This window comes from Erythrolamprus reginae, chromosome 4 (genome assembly GCF_031021105.1).
Source record: "Erythrolamprus reginae isolate rEryReg1 chromosome 4, rEryReg1.hap1, whole genome shotgun sequence".
Classification (NCBI taxonomy): Eukaryota; Metazoa; Chordata; class Lepidosauria; order Squamata; family Dipsadidae; genus Erythrolamprus; species Erythrolamprus reginae.
Window position 1 is genome coordinate 58022681 of NC_091953.1, and position 22744 is coordinate 58045424.

General features: G+C 36.3%; 1 protein-coding gene across 3 annotated transcripts in view; it reads right to left on the bottom strand.

Moving 5' to 3' along the window:
- The window catches only part of TIAM1 (TIAM Rac1 associated GEF 1), a 229923-nt gene that overhangs the window by 21424 nt on the left and 185755 nt on the right, over positions 1-22744 (bottom strand). For 2 of the 3 annotated variants that reach the window (XM_070750312.1, XM_070750313.1), the window contains 8 exons: positions 20631-20855; positions 16282-16385; positions 10509-10688; positions 7678-7746; positions 7342-7467; positions 5123-5231; positions 2780-2959; positions 1097-1215 (listed from right to left, as the gene is read on the bottom strand). In XM_070750312.1, the coding sequence (XP_070606413.1) occupies positions 1097-1215; positions 2780-2959; positions 5123-5231; positions 7342-7467; positions 7678-7746; positions 10509-10688; positions 16282-16385; positions 20631-20855 (1112 nt within the window). Of the gene's footprint in view, positions 1-1096; positions 1216-2779; positions 2960-5122; positions 5232-7341; positions 7468-7677; positions 7747-10508; positions 10689-12879; positions 13025-16281; positions 16386-20630; positions 20856-22744 lie in introns of those variants that run through there. The other variant, XM_070750314.1, reaches the window with a different exon arrangement.

A 22744-nucleotide genomic window follows, 5' to 3' on the forward strand; every position in this document is an offset into this window, starting at 1 on the left:
TGTCTTGCTTTGTTTCTTCAAGCAAAATTAAAAAGCAAATTAGTACAGTAGTACCTCTAGATACGAGCTGCTCCACATGCGAGTATTCCAAGTTACGAGCAGAGACGCGAGCAAAATTTATGTTCGACACCCAAGCTCAAATTCGGGATACGAGCCGAGCTTCCACTAGGTGGTGCAAGAATTCCTTGCTTTCAGTTATCTCGGCGCGAAAAACAAAGTCTAAAGGCATTTGTTCGAGATGCGAGTTGATCGACATACAAGCTCGGGTCTGGAACGAATTAGACTCGTATGTCGAGGTACCACTGTATCAGCATCCTAGTGTGTATCTTTTAATCTTAAAAAGATTTTCCTAATAATTTCCCAGGTACATTATACTGTAGGTATTAAAACTGTTTCAAATGCATTCAAAAATTCTAGCTATTATCATTTCCTTCCAATGTCAATTAAAAATAAACTAAACCCCAAACCCAGTTATTTCATTGTGCAATGTTTTAGAGATGAGATTATACATGCAGTAATAAAGGCAAAAATACTGAGCCTGAAAATTGAGTTATGGCAACTGGATTTATTTTTTTTGAGATGCTTTGTTGCTCATTGAAGCAACTTCCTCGGTCTGAGCAACCTGGCTACACAGGTTGAAATCTCAGTCACCCAGGTAGAGTTATCAGAAAATTGAGCCATGGCAACTGGATTTATTTTTTTTGAGATGCTTTGTTGCTCATTGAAGCAACTTCCTCGGTCTGAGCAACCTGGCTACGCAGGTTGAAATCTCAGTCACCCAGGTAGAGTTATCAGAAAATTGAGCCATGGCAACTGGATTTATTTTTGTTATTTTGTAATGTTTCACTGCTCAACCATGTAACCTCCTCAGTCTAAGTACCTGGATGACTGAGAATCTTCATCAAAATATTAATACTAAGATTTTATTTAAGCGACTCGCTTATGGGATAACATAAAATTCTTTCCAATTATTTTCTCTTTCCCTATATGAGCCCATCTCCCTACAACATCCAAGTGGCAATATCTAATACAATCTAACACAAGTTAAACATCATTATTTACATCACTTGGAGAGAAGATTTTCATAGCTGCATACCTCTTTTTTATCTCCTGTTTGTTCTGCAATGAGCTGATCAAACACAGCTCCATATTCTTCATGGATTTTCTGCATTTCATTGATATGGCTAGCAACCTTGTTCATTGTTTTTATTGCCACTATAAGACAAACAAAGATATTAAAAGATTACAGCAGGATTGACCTGATTATATTAGTGAACATGCAAAAGTCTTTTCTGGCATAGTCTTTTAAAAAATCCAATAATTTTAATACTTCAATTTGGTCTTCAATTCAACTTCAATTCAAGTTGATGATACTATGTTATGCTATATTGGTTAGGAGGAACTTTATTTTCTTTTGCATTATTGCTTCCTCATTTTTAGTGTTCTGATCATCAAGTAAATGGAGATGTCTACTGAGTTTTACCTAGTAAGTAAAGGAGCAGCAATTAAAGTAAAAAAGCTGCATTTTTAACTACAGCTTTATAAAATCTACACGTTTTAACAATGGTTCAAAGTTACAATAACCTTGAAAAAATTATTTGCATTCTGTTCTCACACTTATGACAATCATACCAAATTTGTGTTATCACACTGCGTGCCCTTGTTAACTTATGCTTTGACTAGCATTGATGCATACCAAAACTGAATGTTCTGTATGTATTGAAGCAATGTAATGTGTATCTAAATAATGTGGTACAAATAACCGAAGTGTCATATTGTGTGTCATAGAGGATAACAAACACTTTTCAAGCAAGATGCCTAAAAATATGCAATTGAGATTTTTGGCAAACTTATTTAAGTATTGTTGTGGTTAGCTCTGGCCCAGCTCCTGCCCCAAGGACTGTGGATGTGGGGGAGACATCCACATGCTGCAGGCCTGTTTTGCCCCCCCCGGTGGAATCTGCTGATGAAGGCTCCTCTGAACAAGAAGACATGAGTGACAGGGAGGAGGAGAGTGTGGCAGACAGCTCAGGAGATCAATTATCTAGCTCCTCCTTGGATTCAGAACAAGAGTTAATGATACAGCCATGCATGCGGAGAGCGATGCATAGGCAATAACAACTGAGAGATTATTAGCAAAGAAAATGAGGCCACCTGTGGTTGGGTGGGGCTGTGGTAATTAGTGAGGCTGCTATAAATAGCAGCCCATGGGTTTGGCCATTGTGGAGGATTATCTGATCGTTGTGTTTCGTGACTGCTTTGCTGACTTTGACTTTTTGTGTGCTGATTTTCCCCCGCTTTGAAACTCAACCAGAGCAAAGTGTGTTTCACTTTGTGAAAGAAGAAGGACTGTGAATTGCCTCACAGCTGCAAGCTAAGTATCACAGAACTGATAAGGGACTTGTACAAATTACCAGTTTGTTTGGAGACAAGTGCTCTTTGCTATACCAAAAGAGGGCTTAGGTTAAGTGACTTTTCATTATAAAGAACATTGTTTTGAATATTCAAACGTGTGTGTGTCTGAAATTTGTACCTATGAATTTTTGGGAGAAGTCTACCAGAGAGCCTGACAGAACAAGTATGAAAATATATAATAAACATTTCTTAATCCTTGCCCATCATCTTTATCACAGTCATTTACGCTCCATTCTTTATATACTTTGAGATACATTAATCTCTCTTATGGACGCTGGTAAATTTCTAACATATCAAGAAACTTATCAGAAACAATGGCAAAACTCAAAGTATCAACAAAAGAAAAGTTATAAGAATAGTTTACCATCAAGGTGATAATGTTCTTCACTATCAGCGTCAGTGAGAGTAAATAGTTCTTTCAGCAGAAGAGGATACTTCAATATCCTCTGGATTGGTTTGATGAGGTAAGACTCTAACGTTGATGAATGTTGTCTTCTGGGATTCTGGGCATCTAAGAATGCTTTAAATGCTGTATCTGTCTTAGCTATATTTTGAAAATAAAAGAGATATCTTGAAGAAATAATGTTTTAACTAGCTCTACTACAGAATATTTCTACCATATTACTTAGCTGTTCACTTTTGTAAGAGGCTCTCAAAATAGCATTGAGAAGTCTTGTTTAAAAAATATGGTACAGTGATACCTTGTCTTACAAACTTAATTGGTTCCGGGACGCGGTTCTTAAGGTGAAAAGTTTGTAAAACAAAACAATGTTTTCCATAGGAATCAATGGAAAAGTGATTAATGTTGCAAGCCCAAAATTCACCCCTTTTGTCAGCCGAAGCGCCCATTTTTGCGCTGCTGGGATTCCCCTGAGGCTCCCCTCCATGGGAAACCCCACCTTCGGACTTCCGTTGCCAGCGAAGCACCTATTTTTGTGCTGCTGGGATTCCTCTGCTGGGATTCTCCTGCAGCATCACAAAAACACGGAAGTCTGGAGGTGGGGTTTCCCATAGAGGGGAGCCTCAGGGGAATCCCAGCAGCACAAAAATGGGTGCTTCGCTGGCAACGGAAATCTGGAGGCGGGGCATCCCAGAGGCGGTGGTGGGTTTGTAAGGTGAAAATAGTTTGTAAGAAGAGGCAAAAAAATCTTAAACCCCGGGTTTGTATCTCGAAAAGTTTGTATGACGAGGCGTTTGTAGGACGAGGTATCACTGTATTTAGATCCCTATTTGTCAGTCTCCAATATGTTGGAAAAATAATACAATATTAAAATTGCACCAAACAATTGTGAGAAGCAGTAGCAGCAGTAGACAGATCTATTTTAATTTTTAATATGATAAATATTGACAAATGCAACCCATAAGAACAAAATAAAACTCATGATAGGAACTGACAGTCCCATCCACTGGGACTCAAAACACATTGGACTAAAATGCTCTCTGTGTTCACTTTATGTGTGACATTGTGTGGTTTTTCATCTCAGGAAGTCCTTCCATTCAAGTTCATTTCACATAAGAGTCAGGACTTAGCTTATGCATGTAAGCCGGAGTCAAAATGAGTCACTACTTTCTGCATCTTGAGTAATTGTTCTTATTGAAATAAAAACGTTCAAGATGATATTGTATTGTGATATGCTCTTAGAAGATAAAAATTATAAATAAAACTTATTCCAGCTTTCATCTTTGAAAATGTGAATGATCCTTTCTGGTATATTATTTGTGACAGAAGAAATGGCCATTGGACATTCAATGCATAAAGCAGTCAAAGTTATTTTGTTTAGCTTTGATCTACTACTTGTGTATGAATAATACTAAGTGTTCAACTAAATACTCATACTGGATGGAATAAGGAAAAAAGAAGAAATTTATGTTACATTTACTTTATATTTTTCAGTATATAAAAGAAATCAGGCTCTCACATTTCATATTTCTGAAAATACATGGAACGTAAATGTCTTCCATTTCAAAGTATTTTTTTCAACCAACCTTAGCTGATGTAACCTTACTTATATGAATCCGTAATATGATTAGAGAAGTGTAAAATTGAAGGCACTTAGTTGCCACTACTGCTCAAAACTACACTTAAAGTTGGCAATAAAGAATTATTGACAACAGGATGTCTCATTCACTCTTCAGAAAAGAAGAATTTCCCTTTCCCATTTATCTTCCGAAGTTCTAGCGGCCGGTTAGGTTCCACAGAGTTGGTCTTCTCCAGGTCCCATCGACTAAACAATGTCGTCTGGCAGGACCCAGGGGAAGAGCCTTCTCTGTGGTGGCTCCAACCCTCTGGAATCAGCTCCCTCCAGAGATTAGAACTGCCCCCACTCTCCTTGCCTTTCGTAAACTCCTTAAAACCCACCTCTGTCGTCAAGCGTGGGGGAACTGAGACATCTCCCCCTGCCTATGTAGTTTTTGTGCATGATATGACTGTATGTATGTTTTTTATATTGGGGTTCCTTGCTTTTTAGACTTTTTAAATGTACTATTGTTATTTTAGATTCTAATTATTATATTTGTCATTATGTATTGTTTTTATCACTGTTGTGAGCCGCCCCGAGTCTACGGAGAGGGGCGGCATACAAATCTAATAAATAAGAATAAGAACAAGAACAAAATCAACTTAATCTTCACACTCTGAGACAATTCTGAATTTTGAGAAACATTACATTATATGGGACAGAGAAAGTTGTGTATATCCCACTCTTACCTTTCACCAGGACTTTTGGAACCTTTGTGTGGCTTGCACAGAAGGCACTATACAGCTTGAAACGGTCAGCATAATACAGGAAGGAGCCACCCAAGGAAAACAACACTTTCTAGGATCAAGAATATATAAATCAGAATGTTGAAATAGATTTTGGGGGGGGGGGGGGGAGAGACAGGCTGCTGACCTTAACATCATAAAAGAACTTAAATATTCTGCAACTAATAATTGACACCTTTTGACTTCATATTTACTAAAGCAATGTTTTTTGCTTATAAATTCTAACAGACAGAGGGCACGAAAGATCACTTGAAATATTAAATACAAATTAAACCAATATATACTGTACATTCTGTTTGCAACAGTGGCAAGTATCTGTAGCTCGGGTGTTGGACGAGGGTGATGGTTCGTTCTCCGAGCTTGTGGGTGTTGTGGTTAGCTCTGGCCCAGCTCCTACCCCAAGGAATTTGCTCCCGGTGGAATCTGCTGATGAAGGCTCCTCTGACCAAGAAGACATGAGTGACAGGGAGGAGGAGAGTTTGGCAGACAGCTCAGAAGGAGATCAATTATCTAGCTCCTCCTTGGATTCAGAACAAGAGTTAATGATACAGCCACGCATGCGGAGAGCGATGCATAGGAAGCAACAACTGAGAGATTATTATCAAAGAAAATGAGGCCACTTGTTGTTGGGTGGGGCTATGGTAATTAGTGAGGCTGCTATAAATAGCAGCGTGTGGATTTGGCCATTGTGGAGGATTATCTGATCGTTGTGTTTGTGCCTGTCTTGCTGACTTCGACCTTTGTGTGTTGATTTTTTCCCCGCTTTGAAACTAAAGCAGAGCAAAGTGTGTTTCACTTTGTGAAAGAAGAAGGACTGTGAATTGCCTCACAGCTGCAAGCTAAGTATCTAAGAACTGATAAGTGACTTGTACAAATTACCAGGTTATTTGGAGAAGAGTGCTCTTTGCTATACAAAAAGAGTGCTTAGTTTATTTGAATTTCCGTTATAAAGAACATTGTTTTGAATTTTCAAATGTGTGTAAATTTCTACCTTTGAATTTTCGGGAGGATTCTACTAGAGAGCCCGACAGAACAATGGGTGGGTTTCCAAATGTTCCAAACCTAGCCTAGTAGCAAAATGTTCAGAAACCAACCCAAAAGCGTGGAGGATGAACCTTCACCCTCGTACATTCTTGCTAAAGCACTCAATGTTGCATAGAATTGGGTCACTAGGAAGTTTCTCTTTATTAAACTAATCTTTAAAATAATATAATTGATATGGAATTTTTGGCTATGCTCATTGCCATACATGGGAGAATTTTCCATTTAGGGAAAAAAAAACCTTATTTCACTGTAGAATTCTCCCCTACTTCTACATAGAAAGTGGCAGCGTTTCTGGATAGCTGCATTGTGACAGACATCAGCTCCTCAATTAAAAATCTTACACAGAGGAAGAGATGACTGCAGCTAGGCTGGTCTTATTATTTATTCAATGCATAGTCCTGCAGGAAACCCATACCTGTGGATCAAATATCATTCAAACATGTCACCTTATTGAGATCAGATGAACATTTTAGAAGCAAAATGAATTAAACTGAACTGAAATCATAATCACAGTGAATTATGGAATATGTACCCATTGCCCTATTGTAAATTACTGCCTATATTACTGCCTATATTACTTAATGCCTTTTAATAGCTCCAATGTTTTTTCAGCCGTGTTTTTTACTCCTTTGTTTAGTTACCCTTTCCTTCATTTTAAATGATAGATCATTTTTGATAAAGAAAAAAAGTGTCAGAGGCTAATAGCTTTCACCGCCACTCTTTCTGCACGCACTTTAACTACTTTTCTCCTGCTTCAGTGAGCATTCAAGCTACAATTATAATTCAGAAACGTTGCCTCAATTATTTTGTAGGCAATGATATGTTAGGGTTGCTGAACTAAGACTTTAGGCAGTAATGTTTCTGCTGCTAATGCTTCCTAATCAAAAACTGACGTGGAATTAAATATATAGTTATGTATGCCTTTACAGGAGTTGCAATTATTCTTTGTTGAAGTTTGAAGTACTAAAGTACTTTATTTTTAAGACTTTATTCTCATCAAAGTTGCAGCTTAGCAAATGATTTGCAAAAACAAATTAAAAGTTGTAAAAACATATTTCATATGCCTACTGTGGCAAGATTTCTGATTATTAATGAAATAAATGTAATTAAAGGCTTACTTTAAACTGGTCAACTTTTTCAAGCTTTTCCAGATCTGGCACCAATCTTACTCCATCTTCAAGTGTTTTCAAAAACTCTACTTGAAATGCCACCATTTCAGTCAGATTCCCAAAAAGAACATCAAGCTAATAAGGAAGAATATATAAAAATCATATTTTTTTCATTTAAAACAATAACAAAATGTAGGTGCTATGTTAGCCATGTTCAGCTTTGTTAACCATTGTTTTTTTTAAAAGAAATCACTGAAGAATTTCAGGAAAATTGGCTCTTAGAAGTATATACATAAAATCTACTGTATCTTTTTTATTTTGACCAACAAAGAAAAGATACTTTACCTCCTCCTGAGTAAGGAAAATTTCTTTTTGTAGTGGTTTCAGGTATCTCTCCATTAGACAATTTAAATCCTGCAATTGAAGGATTATACTTTAAGCAGTTTTCAATGAGAAATTTTAAAACTTCAAATTCCAAATACCTTTGCAGATTTTCAGTCATTTAATATCCATCATTAATACTGGATTTGGAACTTTCTTGAAGGACCTATTGGCTACTGTCACATAAATTCTGAACTAGATAAAACATATTGCTTTGATTTGGCATAGAATAATTATTGTATTTTCTTTATTGAAGCATTAATCTACTTCATGGGGAATGCATAGATTCTTTCGCCTACTGCATCCAATTCCTAACTCAACATTGCCTTGAGTCTAAGGAGAAGGGCGGCATAAAAATCGAATGAATGAATGAATGAATGAATGAATAAATAAATATAAAGAAAGAAAGAAAAAAAGAAAAAAAGAAAAAAAAGAAAGGCCCAAATAAGCATCTATATAATTTGAAAAATAATACGACAGATACTAATCTAAATGTATTGTGGATTATCAAACGGGAAAAGGAAAACCATTGCTATTGAAAACACAATTTGAAAACCTTAAATCTTGTTTTCACCAATTTAAAGCTAAATACTCTGGAACTGCAACTCCCAGAATTTCCAGCCATATTGGAAGATTAGGGAAGGCTAAAGTATTTAATGTACTGCATTTATAACAGTAAGGTACATTTTGGGAACACATTAAAGTAGATTTAGGAAGTCAAATATTATATTAATAATAGCAAGATTTATATTTGATATCTTAAAATTGTCTCCACTTACAAAACATAATAAAAACAAGAGCCCTGGGCAATATTTTCCTAAATATTTTCCTGTTTTTAAAAACAGGAATAATATATTCTATTATTCCTGAATAATAGATATTTATATTCCAGAAAATATGTTCCTGAGTCCTTTGGGATTGGGCGGCATAGAAGTCAAATAGATGGATGGATGGATGGATAATTTATAAAATTTATTGCCTTCCCATCTTACACATGGTAACTTTAGTTTAGGTAGTCAGAGGCTTTCTGTTCTGTGCGCCAAAGCCCCAAATAAGTACACAACACACAAACATTCAACATGATTTGTTTTAGAAATTAATTTACAAACAGTTCAATGAAGACCAAGACAAGGAAGTCTGGTTATCTTACTGAGCCTCCAAGAGTTGACAAAGTTCCTAGAAATTAGTCCTTGAAGAATCCAAACCGAAACAAAGAAAGCAAACTAGAATCATTGAGCAGGCTATAAACAGGCAGGTTTTCTGAAGACTGGGACCACTGAAGCCAAGATTCAAGCCACAATACAAACTAGAAACTGAAGTCAGGATTCAGGATTGGCCTTGTTCCCTGCAATTAGCATTATTATTATTATTATTATTATTATTATTATTATTATTATTATTATTATTACTACTATATTTATTTTTTTTATTTTATTTATTTATTTATTTGATTTGATTTGATTTGTATGCCTTGGTGTGGTTAAGCCGTAAGTAGTCTTAAGGATGTGGCCAATTAGCCTGCAGCTCTACTCTCGAGTAGACCTCCACCAGAGTAAACCTTACTGCATTTTGGAAGTTACTGCATGTCGGCAGTTCCTGCATTTTCTTGCATTCAGGCAAAGGAGTAGCCCCTCCTTTCTCAGCCTTGCCAAGAGGCACCGGAGGCTTTCAAAGGCTCTGGCTGCACAGGCTGATAGATGGCCACAATACTTTGTGTTTATATTTTTTTTAGGGCGAAATTCTCTCTCCCTAATAAACAGAACTTTGAACTTACTTTTAAAGGGCTTGCCAAGTAACAATGAAAGATCAGTCATTAGAAATATGCATTCCTGATATGCATTAAGAAACACAGGTGGTCCTTGCTTAATGACCATTTATTCAGCAACCATTTAACCTTACAAACCACTGAATAAATAGTATTTATGACTGGTCCATGTAGTTGCGATTGAAGTATTTCCACAGTCACGTGGTTGAAATCTGGGTGCTGGGAAACCAGCTCTCAAGTATGACATTACAGCATCCCACAGTCATGTGATTTCCATTTGCAACCTTCACTGACAGTTTCCCAGTAGGAAAACTGCCAGGAGTTTGCAAATGGTGACACGTGATGTCACGTTTAATAATGGCATAGGATTTCTTTTAACAAGAAGTATTGGAACTGCCATTTCTAAGTGGTATGGTCATAGGAAATCATACTTTATGACTGTGTCCCTTAGCAACAGAAGTTCCAGTCCCAATTTGCTTTTAAATGTGGAGTATCTGTAGTATTTAACTTTTTTATTTTATATTTGAGATCCGCACCTTATTCCCCTTTCTTCTGCAGTTGCTAACTGTACTCCAATAAACCCTGGTCAGCTGGTTATTATAAGCACCACTATACTGAATGCATCAAACTTTAGATCCTCTATTAGCAGAGTAAAGGACAGAAAACTCTTATTCTAAAGAAAGAAAGGAACAGTGGACAGCTTTGATTTTCCTACTGTTAACAAAAAGGCACTCCTCTTGTACTCCAAAGGGCTTTTTCAAAGAACTGATGGCAGCAGAATAAAGAGGGAACAGGAAAGAGATATAGCAAAGCACTCAGTCTTTATTCTTTGAAGATAAGATAAGAGTCAGTGTTATCTTACTTCTGCTTAAGCTAAAGTTAGCATGACGGACAGAGGAAGAGAAGAACAGAGATGATACTCGTGACCATTATGAGTTAACTCTAGAAAAATAGTAGAATGGGTCACGTTTGTGACTCTTGTCTATACTTCTTGACATGCAAATTAACACAAAACAAATTAACATATTACCTTGACATATGTGCATTCTGTTTCAAGCAGTTCACAAATAACTTTGCGCAGTTTATCAGCATCAGTTAGCTGCCTTGTAGTGGATTGCTGAGGTCCAGTAGATTCCTGAAGGGTCACATTAGGATCAGATGGATTCATCTCATGAAGACTGCGACAAAAAGCAGCAACCTGTTCTGTACTCTATAAAATTAAAACAAATGATTATTTCCAGAATTCATAATGTCCTAATTATAATTCTTTTGAAATATCCATCCTAAAGTACATTTTCCTGTTCCAAAAAATGCAAATTAAACAAACTATGACATATTGTACCAAACCTTTAAAAAAATGTAAATCAGCAATTGATTCCTGGATGTCCACATCCATATCCATCATGCTGTTCCATAGGAATAGGAACTGTTATGTAAAGCATGTAAAAAGAAATAAAAATAGCAGGCAAAAGAAAAGTAATTAAATTTCTTTATGTGAGCACCATTCATTATACATCTCCATACTTTTTATACTTGGTTCCAGATTGTTTGCACATTGCAATTTGTTCATTAAACTTCTCATGTTTTTCTTTTTGATGAACTCTTCAGAACCATCCAACTACCATTTTTTCAGTGTTTACCTTCCTTTCAACCCACATTCACTCTTTTCACTCTTTCATATATTTGTTTCATAATTTTATCCTAATTCCTTTGCCTTATATCATCAATGGCCAAATAATATTAATTTATTATTTATTTATTAGATTTGTATGCTGCCCCTCTCCGTAGAAACTTCTTACATGTTTAATATTGGTCATATTTGCAATAAATTCTTATTCATTTTGCACACATTCATTCATGAGCCTTTTTGCTTCACTACTCTTATTTTGAAGAAACCCATTCCTCTCATACACAACATATTGTTTATGTTGACCCACAATCTCTTATTTCCACAAATGTGCTGCTACCTGCCCACCTTGGTGGCGCCGGCCAGCCACAGCCTGACCAAGATTGAAATGCTGCACCTGGCCATCCACTACATTGGCCACCTCTCCAAGCTGCTTGGCCAGGAGATGCACTCGCTGCCCAGCCTGCTCAAGCTGCCCTGCTGCAGCCAGAGTGGGGGCACCCCGCTACTGCCCTGAGCTGTGCATAAGGTGTCCAAGCTGGCGGAGTCGCCTGCCAATCCATGTCACCCACTTGCCAGAGTCTCCCCGACGAGCTGCTCTCCTTCCTGGAGGATTTCTTCCCTCTGGGACTAGCCCCTGCTGCCGCTGCGCCTTGCAGGACCCAACCCCGCGGCTCTAGGCCGGCCCCATCAGCAGCAGCAACAGTGGTAGAGGGGGCCCACGCCCACCGGAAAAGCGCTGTGCTCTCTGGGCCCACCTAGCAGGGGGCGCTGTTGCTGCTAGCTGGGGTGGCAACATTCAACTGTTGCACATGGCAGAAGCCAAATCTCGTGTGCACAGCACGTGCACGGCACGTGCATAGCCAGCAGTGATGGAACTGCGTGCGCAGCTCCATGTCCGCCGGTGAAATGGCGTTCCATGCCATCCTACCTCCTGCCCACCCCAGCTAATAGTATTACACACAATAATAATAGTAACAACAACAGCAAAACCTTTGGAAATTGACATTAACCACTTTGGGAAATCCTGCTTTAGACTCTTAAATTATGAATGAGCACAATAAGATAGAATAATAACCAGGAACTAAGTTATGTTATATAATTCTATCTAAGTTAAGTTATATAATTCTATCACTTAGGAGCTGTAAAGTATAACTTCAACTCCAAAGTAGATATTGCAGAATAACCCATATGACCCATTTTCCTATAACAGATTTAATAAAATTCAGAAATAATTTCTTCCAATTAAAAGAACAAAATTTGCGTTTCAACCTATGAGAACATACTGAAAAGGATTCTTCATTTATACAAAGTGTTTCTCTGCTGCTAAATCTTGAATTAATTTTCTATTCCTGAATGTATCATTTTCCCTGAGATTACAATTACAAATACAATGGGTGGCATAATTAAGCCAAGTGATTATTAATGACCCAACTACTTTAAGTAAGTTGATCATAAATCATTTACTAAAAGTTTGAATTTTTTCCCCTAATTTGCTATTTATAGAGATTGGATTGAAATGAAACCTTACATATGAAAAACTAAATAAAGAAACTAGCTACTTGAGAAACAAACAGTCCCTGTGAAATACAATTAATTTTTTTTAAAGTATAATAGCACTAGATCATTTAGAAATTGTTCCAATTAATAAATCACTCTAAAAGTAAGTAACATCAAAGAAACAATGGTATACTGGCCAAGCTAACACAGGCATGCCTTAAGAAAAAATATTTCACTTCTTCTCTTTTGGACTTAAACATTCAGTATTACTTACCTATAATTGGTTTTCCATAAAACCAAGGACAAACTCACTATCTTTTGCAAGACAAAGCATCTGAGCTTTAGCAGCTGGAATGAGTGCTGCTATTGCTTCAAACTTGAGTTTGCCTTCTGCTAGCTCATTTCCACTGTCTAAAACTAGCTATCAGAAGAAACGCTACAGGCTTATATATCAAAGTGTAAGGAAGTCAGAGGCCAAATGCGTTTTCCTTCCTTTCCACTATGATACAATGGCAACACTATTAGTGCATTACTTCATAGGTCAAACCCAACTCTCATAGGGTAAATTCATTACATTATTGTGTTTTCAAATAGATATTCCATCTCTCTCATGGGGATGATTTACACATACCAATTGATTTATCTTTGGTGCCATTTATTTATTCTTTGGAATATCAACAAATATATTTTTCTGCCTCATAGTAATTTGCATTAATGTGTTCTTACCATATGGCAGCACACATGTACGAGACAAGGCATTTATTTCAGAAGAATCTTTATGTAAGAAATGAACATTGCATAAAACTACTTGGAAATTGTACATTTCCAAGTATCACGATTGTATGAACTGAGGACTGTATTCTCAAAGCAAATTCAACAATGTCCCAAAGGAAAGGACCAGTGGACAAAAAGTGTCAAATTAAAATTAAATTAAATTAGTGAAGTTTATATTATTTAAACTTATTTAAAGATCATATGCTGCAACGTCCTTCCGGTCAACGACTACTTCAGCTTCAACAGCAACAACACAAGAGCACGCAACAGATTCAAACTTAACATCAACCGCTCCAAACTTTACTGTAAAAAATATGACTTTAACAATAGAGTTGTCAAAGCGTGGAACTCATTGCCAGACTCACTGGTGTCAGCCCCCAGCCCCCAACATTTCTCCCTAAGACTCTCCACGATTGACCTCTCCAGGTTCCTAAGAGGCCAGTAAGGGGCGTACATAAGTGCACTGATGTGCCTATCGTCCCCTGTCCAATCTTCTTTCCTTATCTCATATATCATACATTTTCTCTCCTTTCCTCCTACTTCTCTTCTTTCTTGCTTTCTATCATTATATATATTACTTAATGTCTATTCTCTTTCATATGTATTGTATATTGGACAAAGAATAAATAAATAATAAATAAAAATAATAAATAAATAGAACAAGCTTTAGTCTTGATGAAAATTCAATATTAATAACATTCCTAATAAAAATCAAACACGAAATATGGCACTTGTATCATAAATATCATTACAGAATTAACCCAAATGATGGTTATATGTGCCATCAATGCAATAACAGTATTGCTACACTACTCCAACTCTAAAAACAACTATAATTATTTCAAGAACCTGAAATCGGCAGAGAGTACGCCCTGACTCCTGACTTTACCTCTCTTCAAAGGTCCATACATTGGACAGCTCAAGGGCCATATTCTAATTTGCATAAATAAGAGTAAATGCTCTGGAAGCAATTGAACTAGCTGTAGCTAAGCACATGTAAATATCTATATGGTTATCCTTCAGACTGAACCTTTTCCTGACATTGAACATATTGAAGATTAGATGAAGTAGGTGTTTTTTGCATAATCCCATCCCTCCCATGTAAAGTTGGATTCATCAGATGAAAAGGACCTTTCACATATGATGTAGGTCAGTGACGACAAACCTTTATTTCCTCGGGTGCCAAAAGAACGTGTGTACATGCTATCACACATTCATGACTGCCCACACCCATAATTCAATGCCAGGGGAGGGCGAAAACAGCTTCCCCTGCCCCCTGGAGGTCCTCTGGAGGCTGGAAACGGCCTGTTTTCCAACTTCTGGTGGGCCCAGTAGGCTCGTGTTTTGCCCTCCCCACTCTCCAACGGCTTCCCTGGAGCCAGGGGAGGGTAAACATGGATTTAGGGGTAGTGATTTCTGACAGTCTCAAAATGGGTGAACAGCGCAGTCAGGCGGTAGGGAAAGCAAGTAGGATGCTTGGCTGCATAGCTAGAGGTATAACAAGCAGGAAGAGGGAGATTATGATCCCGCTATATAGAGTGCTGGTGAGACCACATTTGGAATACTGTGTTCAGTTCTGGAGACCTCACCTACAAAAAGATATTGACAAAATTGAACGGGTCCAAAGACGGGCTACAAGAATGGTGGAAGGTCTTAAGCATAAAACGTATCAGGAAAGACTTAATGAACTCAATCTGTATAGTCTGGAGGACAGAAGGAAAAGGGGGGACATGATCGAAACATTTAAATATGTTAAAGGGTTAAATAAGGTCCAGGAGGGAAGTGTTTTTAATAGGAAAGTGAACACAAGAACAAGGGGATACAATCTGAAGTTAGTTGGGTGAAAGATCAAAAGCAACATGAGAAAATATTATTTTACTGAAAGAATAGTAGATCCTTGGAACAAACTTCCAGCAGACATTGTAGATAAATCCACAGAAACTGAATTTAAACATGCCTGGGATAAACATATATCCATCCTAAGATAAAATACAGAAAATAGTATAAGGGCAGACTAGATGGACCATGAGGTCTTTTTCTGCCGTCAGACTTCTATGTTTCTATGTTTCTCCCATCTCCCCGGAGGCTCTCTGGAAGCCAAAAATGCCCTGCCAGAGCTTCGGTGCAAGCCAAAAATCAGCTGGCCGGCATACATGTGCACATTAGAGCTGAGCTAGGGCAACAGCTCGCGTGCCAGCAGATATAGCTCTGTGTGCCACCTGTGGCTCCCGTGCCATAGGTTCACCATCACTGATGTCGGGTGCCTGTCTTTTTAAATTATATTTCACATACATGTAAATTATATTTCACATACATTAAAATAATTTCAAGATAACAAACTTCACACTAAGCTATCAGATAACAAAATTAAATGGGCATGCTCATATGCTAATAGTCAGCAATTAGAAATCCATTTGTTCAGTCATTTTAATATCATTGTTGTCTTATGCTTCAATCAAAGGTAGATGGCCCTGAAATAACTTTCCAATTAGGTTCAACTTTACACACACACACCCCACACCGCACACGCATACATATGGAGAAGGGCGGCCTATAAATCTCATAAACAAATAGGTAAATGTGTGTAAAATTGTGTCATTCAAAGAAGCAGGGACACGTTAAATAGGGGCAATATCAATATTTGAAACTCATGGCCGTTATTAGGACTCCATAGCTCTTGGACTTATTATGGGCAAGATGGAAACATTTGGATTTAGCAGGTGATAATGAGCTATAATCGAGGCACTAATTGGTTTTATTTCATATTAATTGTAAGCTGGGGGAGAAAAGAACAATATTCTCCTGGAAGCAATACTCTAATCACATTCTTGTGAAATTGGCATTACAAGTTTGAGACAGCAGAGATTTTGCTATTTACAATGTGAAAATGAAAGTTTCACACCTTGCTTGTTTTCTCACTCTCATCAGAGGATTCCAAGATGTTCACTTCTGTCTCTTCTAGAGATATCTCAATACAGTTGTCTTGATTATTGCTGAGCAAGGATCCTGCCAGGATGCAAAACAAGGATGAACTAATAGGATGGGTAACATTTCAGTACCAATACAAAAAACAGTTTATAAACAAACAAGCAAAAAAGAAAGAAAAAGAAAAGAAAAGAAAAATCTCCTATTCTCTTCTCTAGTGTTGGGCTTTAAAATCAATTTCTATCTATCTATCTATCTATCTATCTATCTATCTATCTATCTATCTATCTATCTATCTATCTATCTATCTACTCTCTCTCAAAATTGGTTTTTGAACTCCAAAAAATAAAAATATGTCTACTTGTCATAGAAACAGTTGACATTATATTTACTGTATATAGTTAGACTATGTTGCCTATTATGAGTAGAAGAATACTTTTGAAAGTAGATCAGAGTAATGTTATATAAGTAAATCTGAGTAGAGATGCATTTTTACTCTGTTGTATATTCCATTTCATCTATTTATAGTAGTCCAGTCTTTAGATGTCAAAATTCTCAGCTTTCAACTAACAATGGACTCCTTTCTTTAAAAAAAAATTAAAGCATCTGTAGAAATAGCTAAAATGTGATTTCTCATATATACAAAGCTGTAATAACTTCATTTGATATGGAGAAGTGACTTTAAATCAATATTAATTTCTTAGCTGATGCTAATGAATTTTTATAACTATCTGCACTTTATTTCCTGTTACACAAACAATATACCATACAATAATCTGCTTCCTGCAATAGAGACATTATTCCCACAAAGAGCTATTTTTAATACTGAGTTATAACTCTTTATAAAGAACTATGAGTAGTGCCTTCCATTCTTAAAAACATAAATTCTTTACTTCAATTATCCACTAGCAATGATTAATGCTATTATTTTATAATACAAACTATTCATACAATTTCTACCAACTGGTGAAGCACTTTTCCTATTTCATTGTATTTATTTTGTATTTATGGTTCATTTTTATCTGTTCATACTATAGAAGATGTAGCATTGACTTTTGAATATGGGCTTTCCTGCTCAGCTATTAAAATAAATTGGATTACATTACAGGTACGAGGACTGGGTGAGGAGAACTAACATTGATGAAAAATTAGGTAAAATGTTTGCAAATGAAGATGGCAAATATAGGTCTCTAATATTTATTATATAGTAGATGCAAGTCTCAATAGTTTGTCTTTTCATAAAATAAAAATATTGTCTCTGGTAGTAAAAGATGAATAAATTAGACTCTGCTAAGGTTATCAGATCGGGACTACAGAATTTCAAAGAAGATTCTTTATATTAAATGTTATTAGTATAGTGAACCAGGTTCTTGGAAAGCAATTGAGAGTTAAAAATATAAATGCTTGTCCCTCAAATCAAAGAACACAGGATTTAAAAATCTTTGATTGTTGTATGAAAAGTGTTTATGTACACATTGAACAATGTCTTTATTACAAATCTAAGACTTTGCTTAGTGAAATCTGTCAATTCTCATCCTTAAAATTAGTTTTGAACCAAAAAAAGAAGCAAAACCGAGCAACATGGTCTAGATTTAATTCACTGTTGAAACTAAATAAAGCATATAATTTTAGTATATTTCTTCTTTAAGTGCGTTTCTGTATATATGTAAGTGTGTGTGTAGATATATAGATACACCTTTAAAATGTAAACAAGTTCATCAAAACATTCCCGTATCTAAACTAAATTTCAGGTAGTTCAAATAAGGCAGTGAGATCGCCTAGTCCAATTCAAAATGAGTATAACAACCTTTCAAGCCTTAAAGACCTGCAGTCAGGTAATTTGAATGAATTCCTTCTTTCTAAAGAAATTTCTCTGAAGATTTCTCCAATTTATCCTATCAGAAGAATCAGGAAAAATGACTTCAATAGAAAACTTCAATAGAAAACTCCCTTCAGTGTGGAAGAATCTGTCTCTTGCCTCTTGAAAAAGTAGCTTTGGGACAACCATGATCTGGATGACTGAGAATCTCCATCCGCCTTTTGTAGCTTTAAATCTTTTTGCCCCTTGTTACATACTCTTAACTAGCCATTTAATTAAAATAAAACAATTAACATTAGTATTTAACTTATCTTATCTTTCCCACCTACTTTTATAACATGTTTAGGAGGTCTACTGCCTCTTGTAGTGAGGCTCCAACATGATATTTAGATGTTGGGGTGATTTGGGACCAAATTAAACTTTCCTCTCCCAGACCAGTATTAGCTCAAAGATTCAGTTGCTACTAAAAGCTAAATACTATTTCTGTTCTATTTTCCTTTCCCCCCCCACCCTCCTTTGCTTTTTTTAATCAGTTTGCAAATTCAAAATTTGGAGATTTAAATAATCTCAGCTTAGTTGTTATATTGATGCAATTTGGGTGTTCTGATTTTTTGAACATCTCCTTACCTTTTCTGATGTAACATGATTGTTACTCAGGGGAAACAACAAAGAAACACAGGATGTTAGCAGAGTAGGAACTAAACCACAGCCTGTGGCTATCCTTGAGATTAAACCAGATATTGCCTCCCTAAATAATATCAAATACAGTTGTATATTCTTATCACTATGATCTGTATAATGGGTGGCTCCTGGAATGAATGACTCAATGAATGAAGGAATGAAGGAATGAAGGAATGTACATATATGCACAGTCAAAGTTATGTACACACACACATATATATATATATTATCCTTATGTTTGCTTGCAAACATATAAGGCATATAAATACTCAATTATAGTATTAACAGGTATGATAATATTATTACTATATTTTTATACGTTAGGCACGAGAAAACATTCTATATTCTGTAAATAATTTTCTGCAGTTAGTCTATTATATCTTAATTGGTAAATCAAATCCCTGTGTCTTTTAATGATTTTCTGGGTAGACATACATTGTGCAGAGACTGTAGAACTCTATATTCTAAAGAATATTTAATACTCTTCTAATGAACACCAATAAAAGACTCATACAGTCTATATTCTGTGAATACAAAGGGACTTATCCTAAATTGTATAAAAGGTGCATATAGTGCACCTGAAGGCCTATTTTCATTGCATTGTAAATAACCCCCTTTTATTATTGTCAACTGTGCTTAATGTAACAAATAATTCATACAGTGAATTTCCATATAGGTCAGTACTGACATCTTGTGGCCAAATGAATTTTGATATGTATGTTTTTGTCCTATATATGAGACAGAAGACAAAGCTATAGTTTCTTAGGTTTCTTTTCTATATTTTTTTATCAGGTTTCTTTAGAACATGCCTATGATATAGAATAAAAGTAATTGCATAAAAGGTAAAATGTCCTCAAGTCAAAACTGATTCCTACTGACTTTCATATATTGAATGCCATATATTGGATTCCTACTGACTTCTATATATTGACTTCAAATTGCACGCATGGAAGCAAAAAACTGCGCCAAAACATGGGCACACCTGCTTTTCCGTGCACGATTCTGCTACCTGCACAGCTGCAGTAGCAGAATTGCACTGGTCTCTGCTAGCACACAGAGCCATGGGGTGAGCACCATAGTTCCCTCTAAGCTGAGCAGTGAGCAATCACTCACTTAAAAATCATCAACAACTCAGAGTTTTCCAAACCTGCCCAGAAGCCGAGAGGGAAAGAGTGAGAGGGAAGGAGAGAGAGAGGAAGAGAGGAAGAGAGGAAGAGAGGAAGAGAGAGAAACAGATAGAAAAAAGAGAGGAAGGAAAAGAGAAAGAAAAAAATGGGAGTAAGGAAGAGAGAAAGAAAATCAAAATCTAGTTTGAAACTAGCTCAACTATTTAAGTGGCAGTTTGATATTGATAGAGTTGCCCTATTATGAGCTCACTGATATAGACACACAGTACAGTATTTTATTTTGAAATTCTCTGAGGCAAAACAGGGTGGGTTTTTTATTTGTTTGTTTGTTTATTTATTTAATTAATAAATATTTCTGTGCCGCCCAGTCCCGAAAGGAATAGCGCTCAGACACTATACTTTTCCGCCCACCCCCCAAAAAAATTAGAGGGAACACTGGTGAGCACACATCACCATCCCACCTTAGCAGCCCACATCTGCATCAATCACTGTAGTTACTTCCAACTGTAGCTCCCTCATTTTGAACTATTAAATACTACTGATGTCTACCACTTTTACACGGTGAAACAACAAGCATAAACTGGAATTTGCTTATACAAAGGTTTACAGCACTCTGTACCCTTAAGTGGTTACATACAGCAAGCTTGAGTAGAGAGAGATCTTGATGTAAACTAATCTCGTGCCAATAAATATAAATACCTTGGGTGCTGCATACAGATTTTAATGGACTGTCAGTCAAGTCAAAAGAGCCATCTATCCGCCGAGGTGGTAAGTGTATTCGATTCTGGCCTGCCTCTCTCTCAGGATAAGTCTGTACAATAAGGCACAGAGAAGGCTGAACAAGAACATCTCTTAGCATGGCTGAGTTCAGGTATTCAGCAGCCTTCTTATTAATTTCAACGATTTCATCACCTGCTTTCAGACCTGAAAAGGAATATATTAAAGCTCAGCAAGGGGTGCCCCGTACGAGATATTAAGATTTTTAAAATTTCCTTAAGCCATAGACACCAAAGAACAAATCCTTCCATTTCCTGTACATTCTATATTTTGAGAGAAAAATCATTTTATTGATCATTAATGACAGTTCCAGACACTATTCGCAGATGCATTCTACTGTACTAATCTAGTCAAACAGTACAGTGGTACCTCATCTTACAAACGCCTCTTCTAACGAACTTTTCAAGATACGAACCCGGTGTTTAAGATTTTTTTGCCTCTTCTTCCGAACTATTTTCATCTTATGAACCCAAGCAGCTGCTGCTGGGATGAAGGGGTTTTTTCCCCCCTTTTTTTGAAGAAAGAAAAGGGAGGGGCTGCTTGGAGTAGGAAAATTTTTGCAGAGAACAACGTGCTTGCAAAGGAACTGAAAGGGTGTCTTTTTAAGAAAGCAAAGGGAGGAGGGAGGGGCAGCTTGGGGGAGGAAAATTTTTGCAGAGAACAACGTGCTTGCAAAGGAACTGAAAGGGTGTCTTTTTAAGAAAGGAAAGGGAGGAGGGAAGGGCAGCTTGGGGGAGGAAATTTTTTGCAGAGAACAACGTGCTTGCAAAGGAACTGAAAGGGTGTCTTTTTAAGAAAGAAAAGGGAGGGGCACCCCCCTTGCCTTTCTTCCTTCCCACTCACCCTTTAGCCTAGCTTTGCTTCTTCCACCCGCCCCCTTTAGCTGCTCCTCCTTGCCCTCTGTTCGCCTCCCTTCTAAAGTTTGGGATTTTCCTGAAGGATTTGCACGCATTATTTGCTTTTACATTGATTCCTATGGGAAACATTATTTCATCTTACGAACTTTTCACCTTACGAACCTCCTCCTGGAACCAATTAAGTTCATATGATGAGGTACCACTGTATCTGCATTGCAGGAATCCTTGGCATATACGAGAGCCAAGTACCAAGAACAGATTGTAAAGATGTCACTTCAGTTATTCTTTTTTTTTTTTTTAAAAAATTTTTATTACAAATATATATACACATTTACATACAATATATGTTTTATATTAATACAAGGCTAAATCAGAGCGTAACAAATAAACGAACAAACAAACATGACAAACAAACAAACAAAAATATTATTTAAAAAAAAAAGATCTAATTGCTTATTTAAGTACATTAATAACAATACCTATTCACTTAGCATATTTTATAATATTTGTACTTGTATTCCCTTCTGGAGGTAAGTTTGAATGATTTTTGATTTTAAATTATTTTCTGGTGAAGCATTGTTATTTCCTCAGCGTATACCATTTTCTCTTGTAGGTTGTCACTGTTTTTTTTTTAAATCTTTTATTTCTTTCTTATCCGCCTTCTTTTATTCATATTCAATTTCTTTAATGTCATACAGATCTTTTTTTTATAAAAAAGTTTTTTGTATATATGTCTTTTGTATTTTTTTTTTTCCTATGTAATGAAAAGGATATAAAGTATTGTTAATTTGATTTTTTCTTTTGAATTTTATTTCTTTTCTTAAACCAGTTATAAAGATGTATCCAGGTTTTATCGTGTTCGGAATCTTCTTTATTTTTTAATTTAATTGTTAGTGCGTCAAATTCAGCGCAGTCTAATATTTTTTTGATTATCAAATCGTCTTCAGGTGGTTCGGGTTGCTTCCAATTTTGAGCTATCGTTATTCTAATTGCTGTCAATATATGAATTAATAAGTAATGTTTGTTTTTTTCAATTTTTTGATCTATAATTCCCAGGAGAAAGGCTTCAGGTTTTTTATTTATCTTTATTTGTAAGATCTCTTCTATCCAATTCTGCATTTTGTTCCAGAATTTTTTCATTTTTGGGCAGGTCCACCAAATGTGGTAGTATGTCCCCAT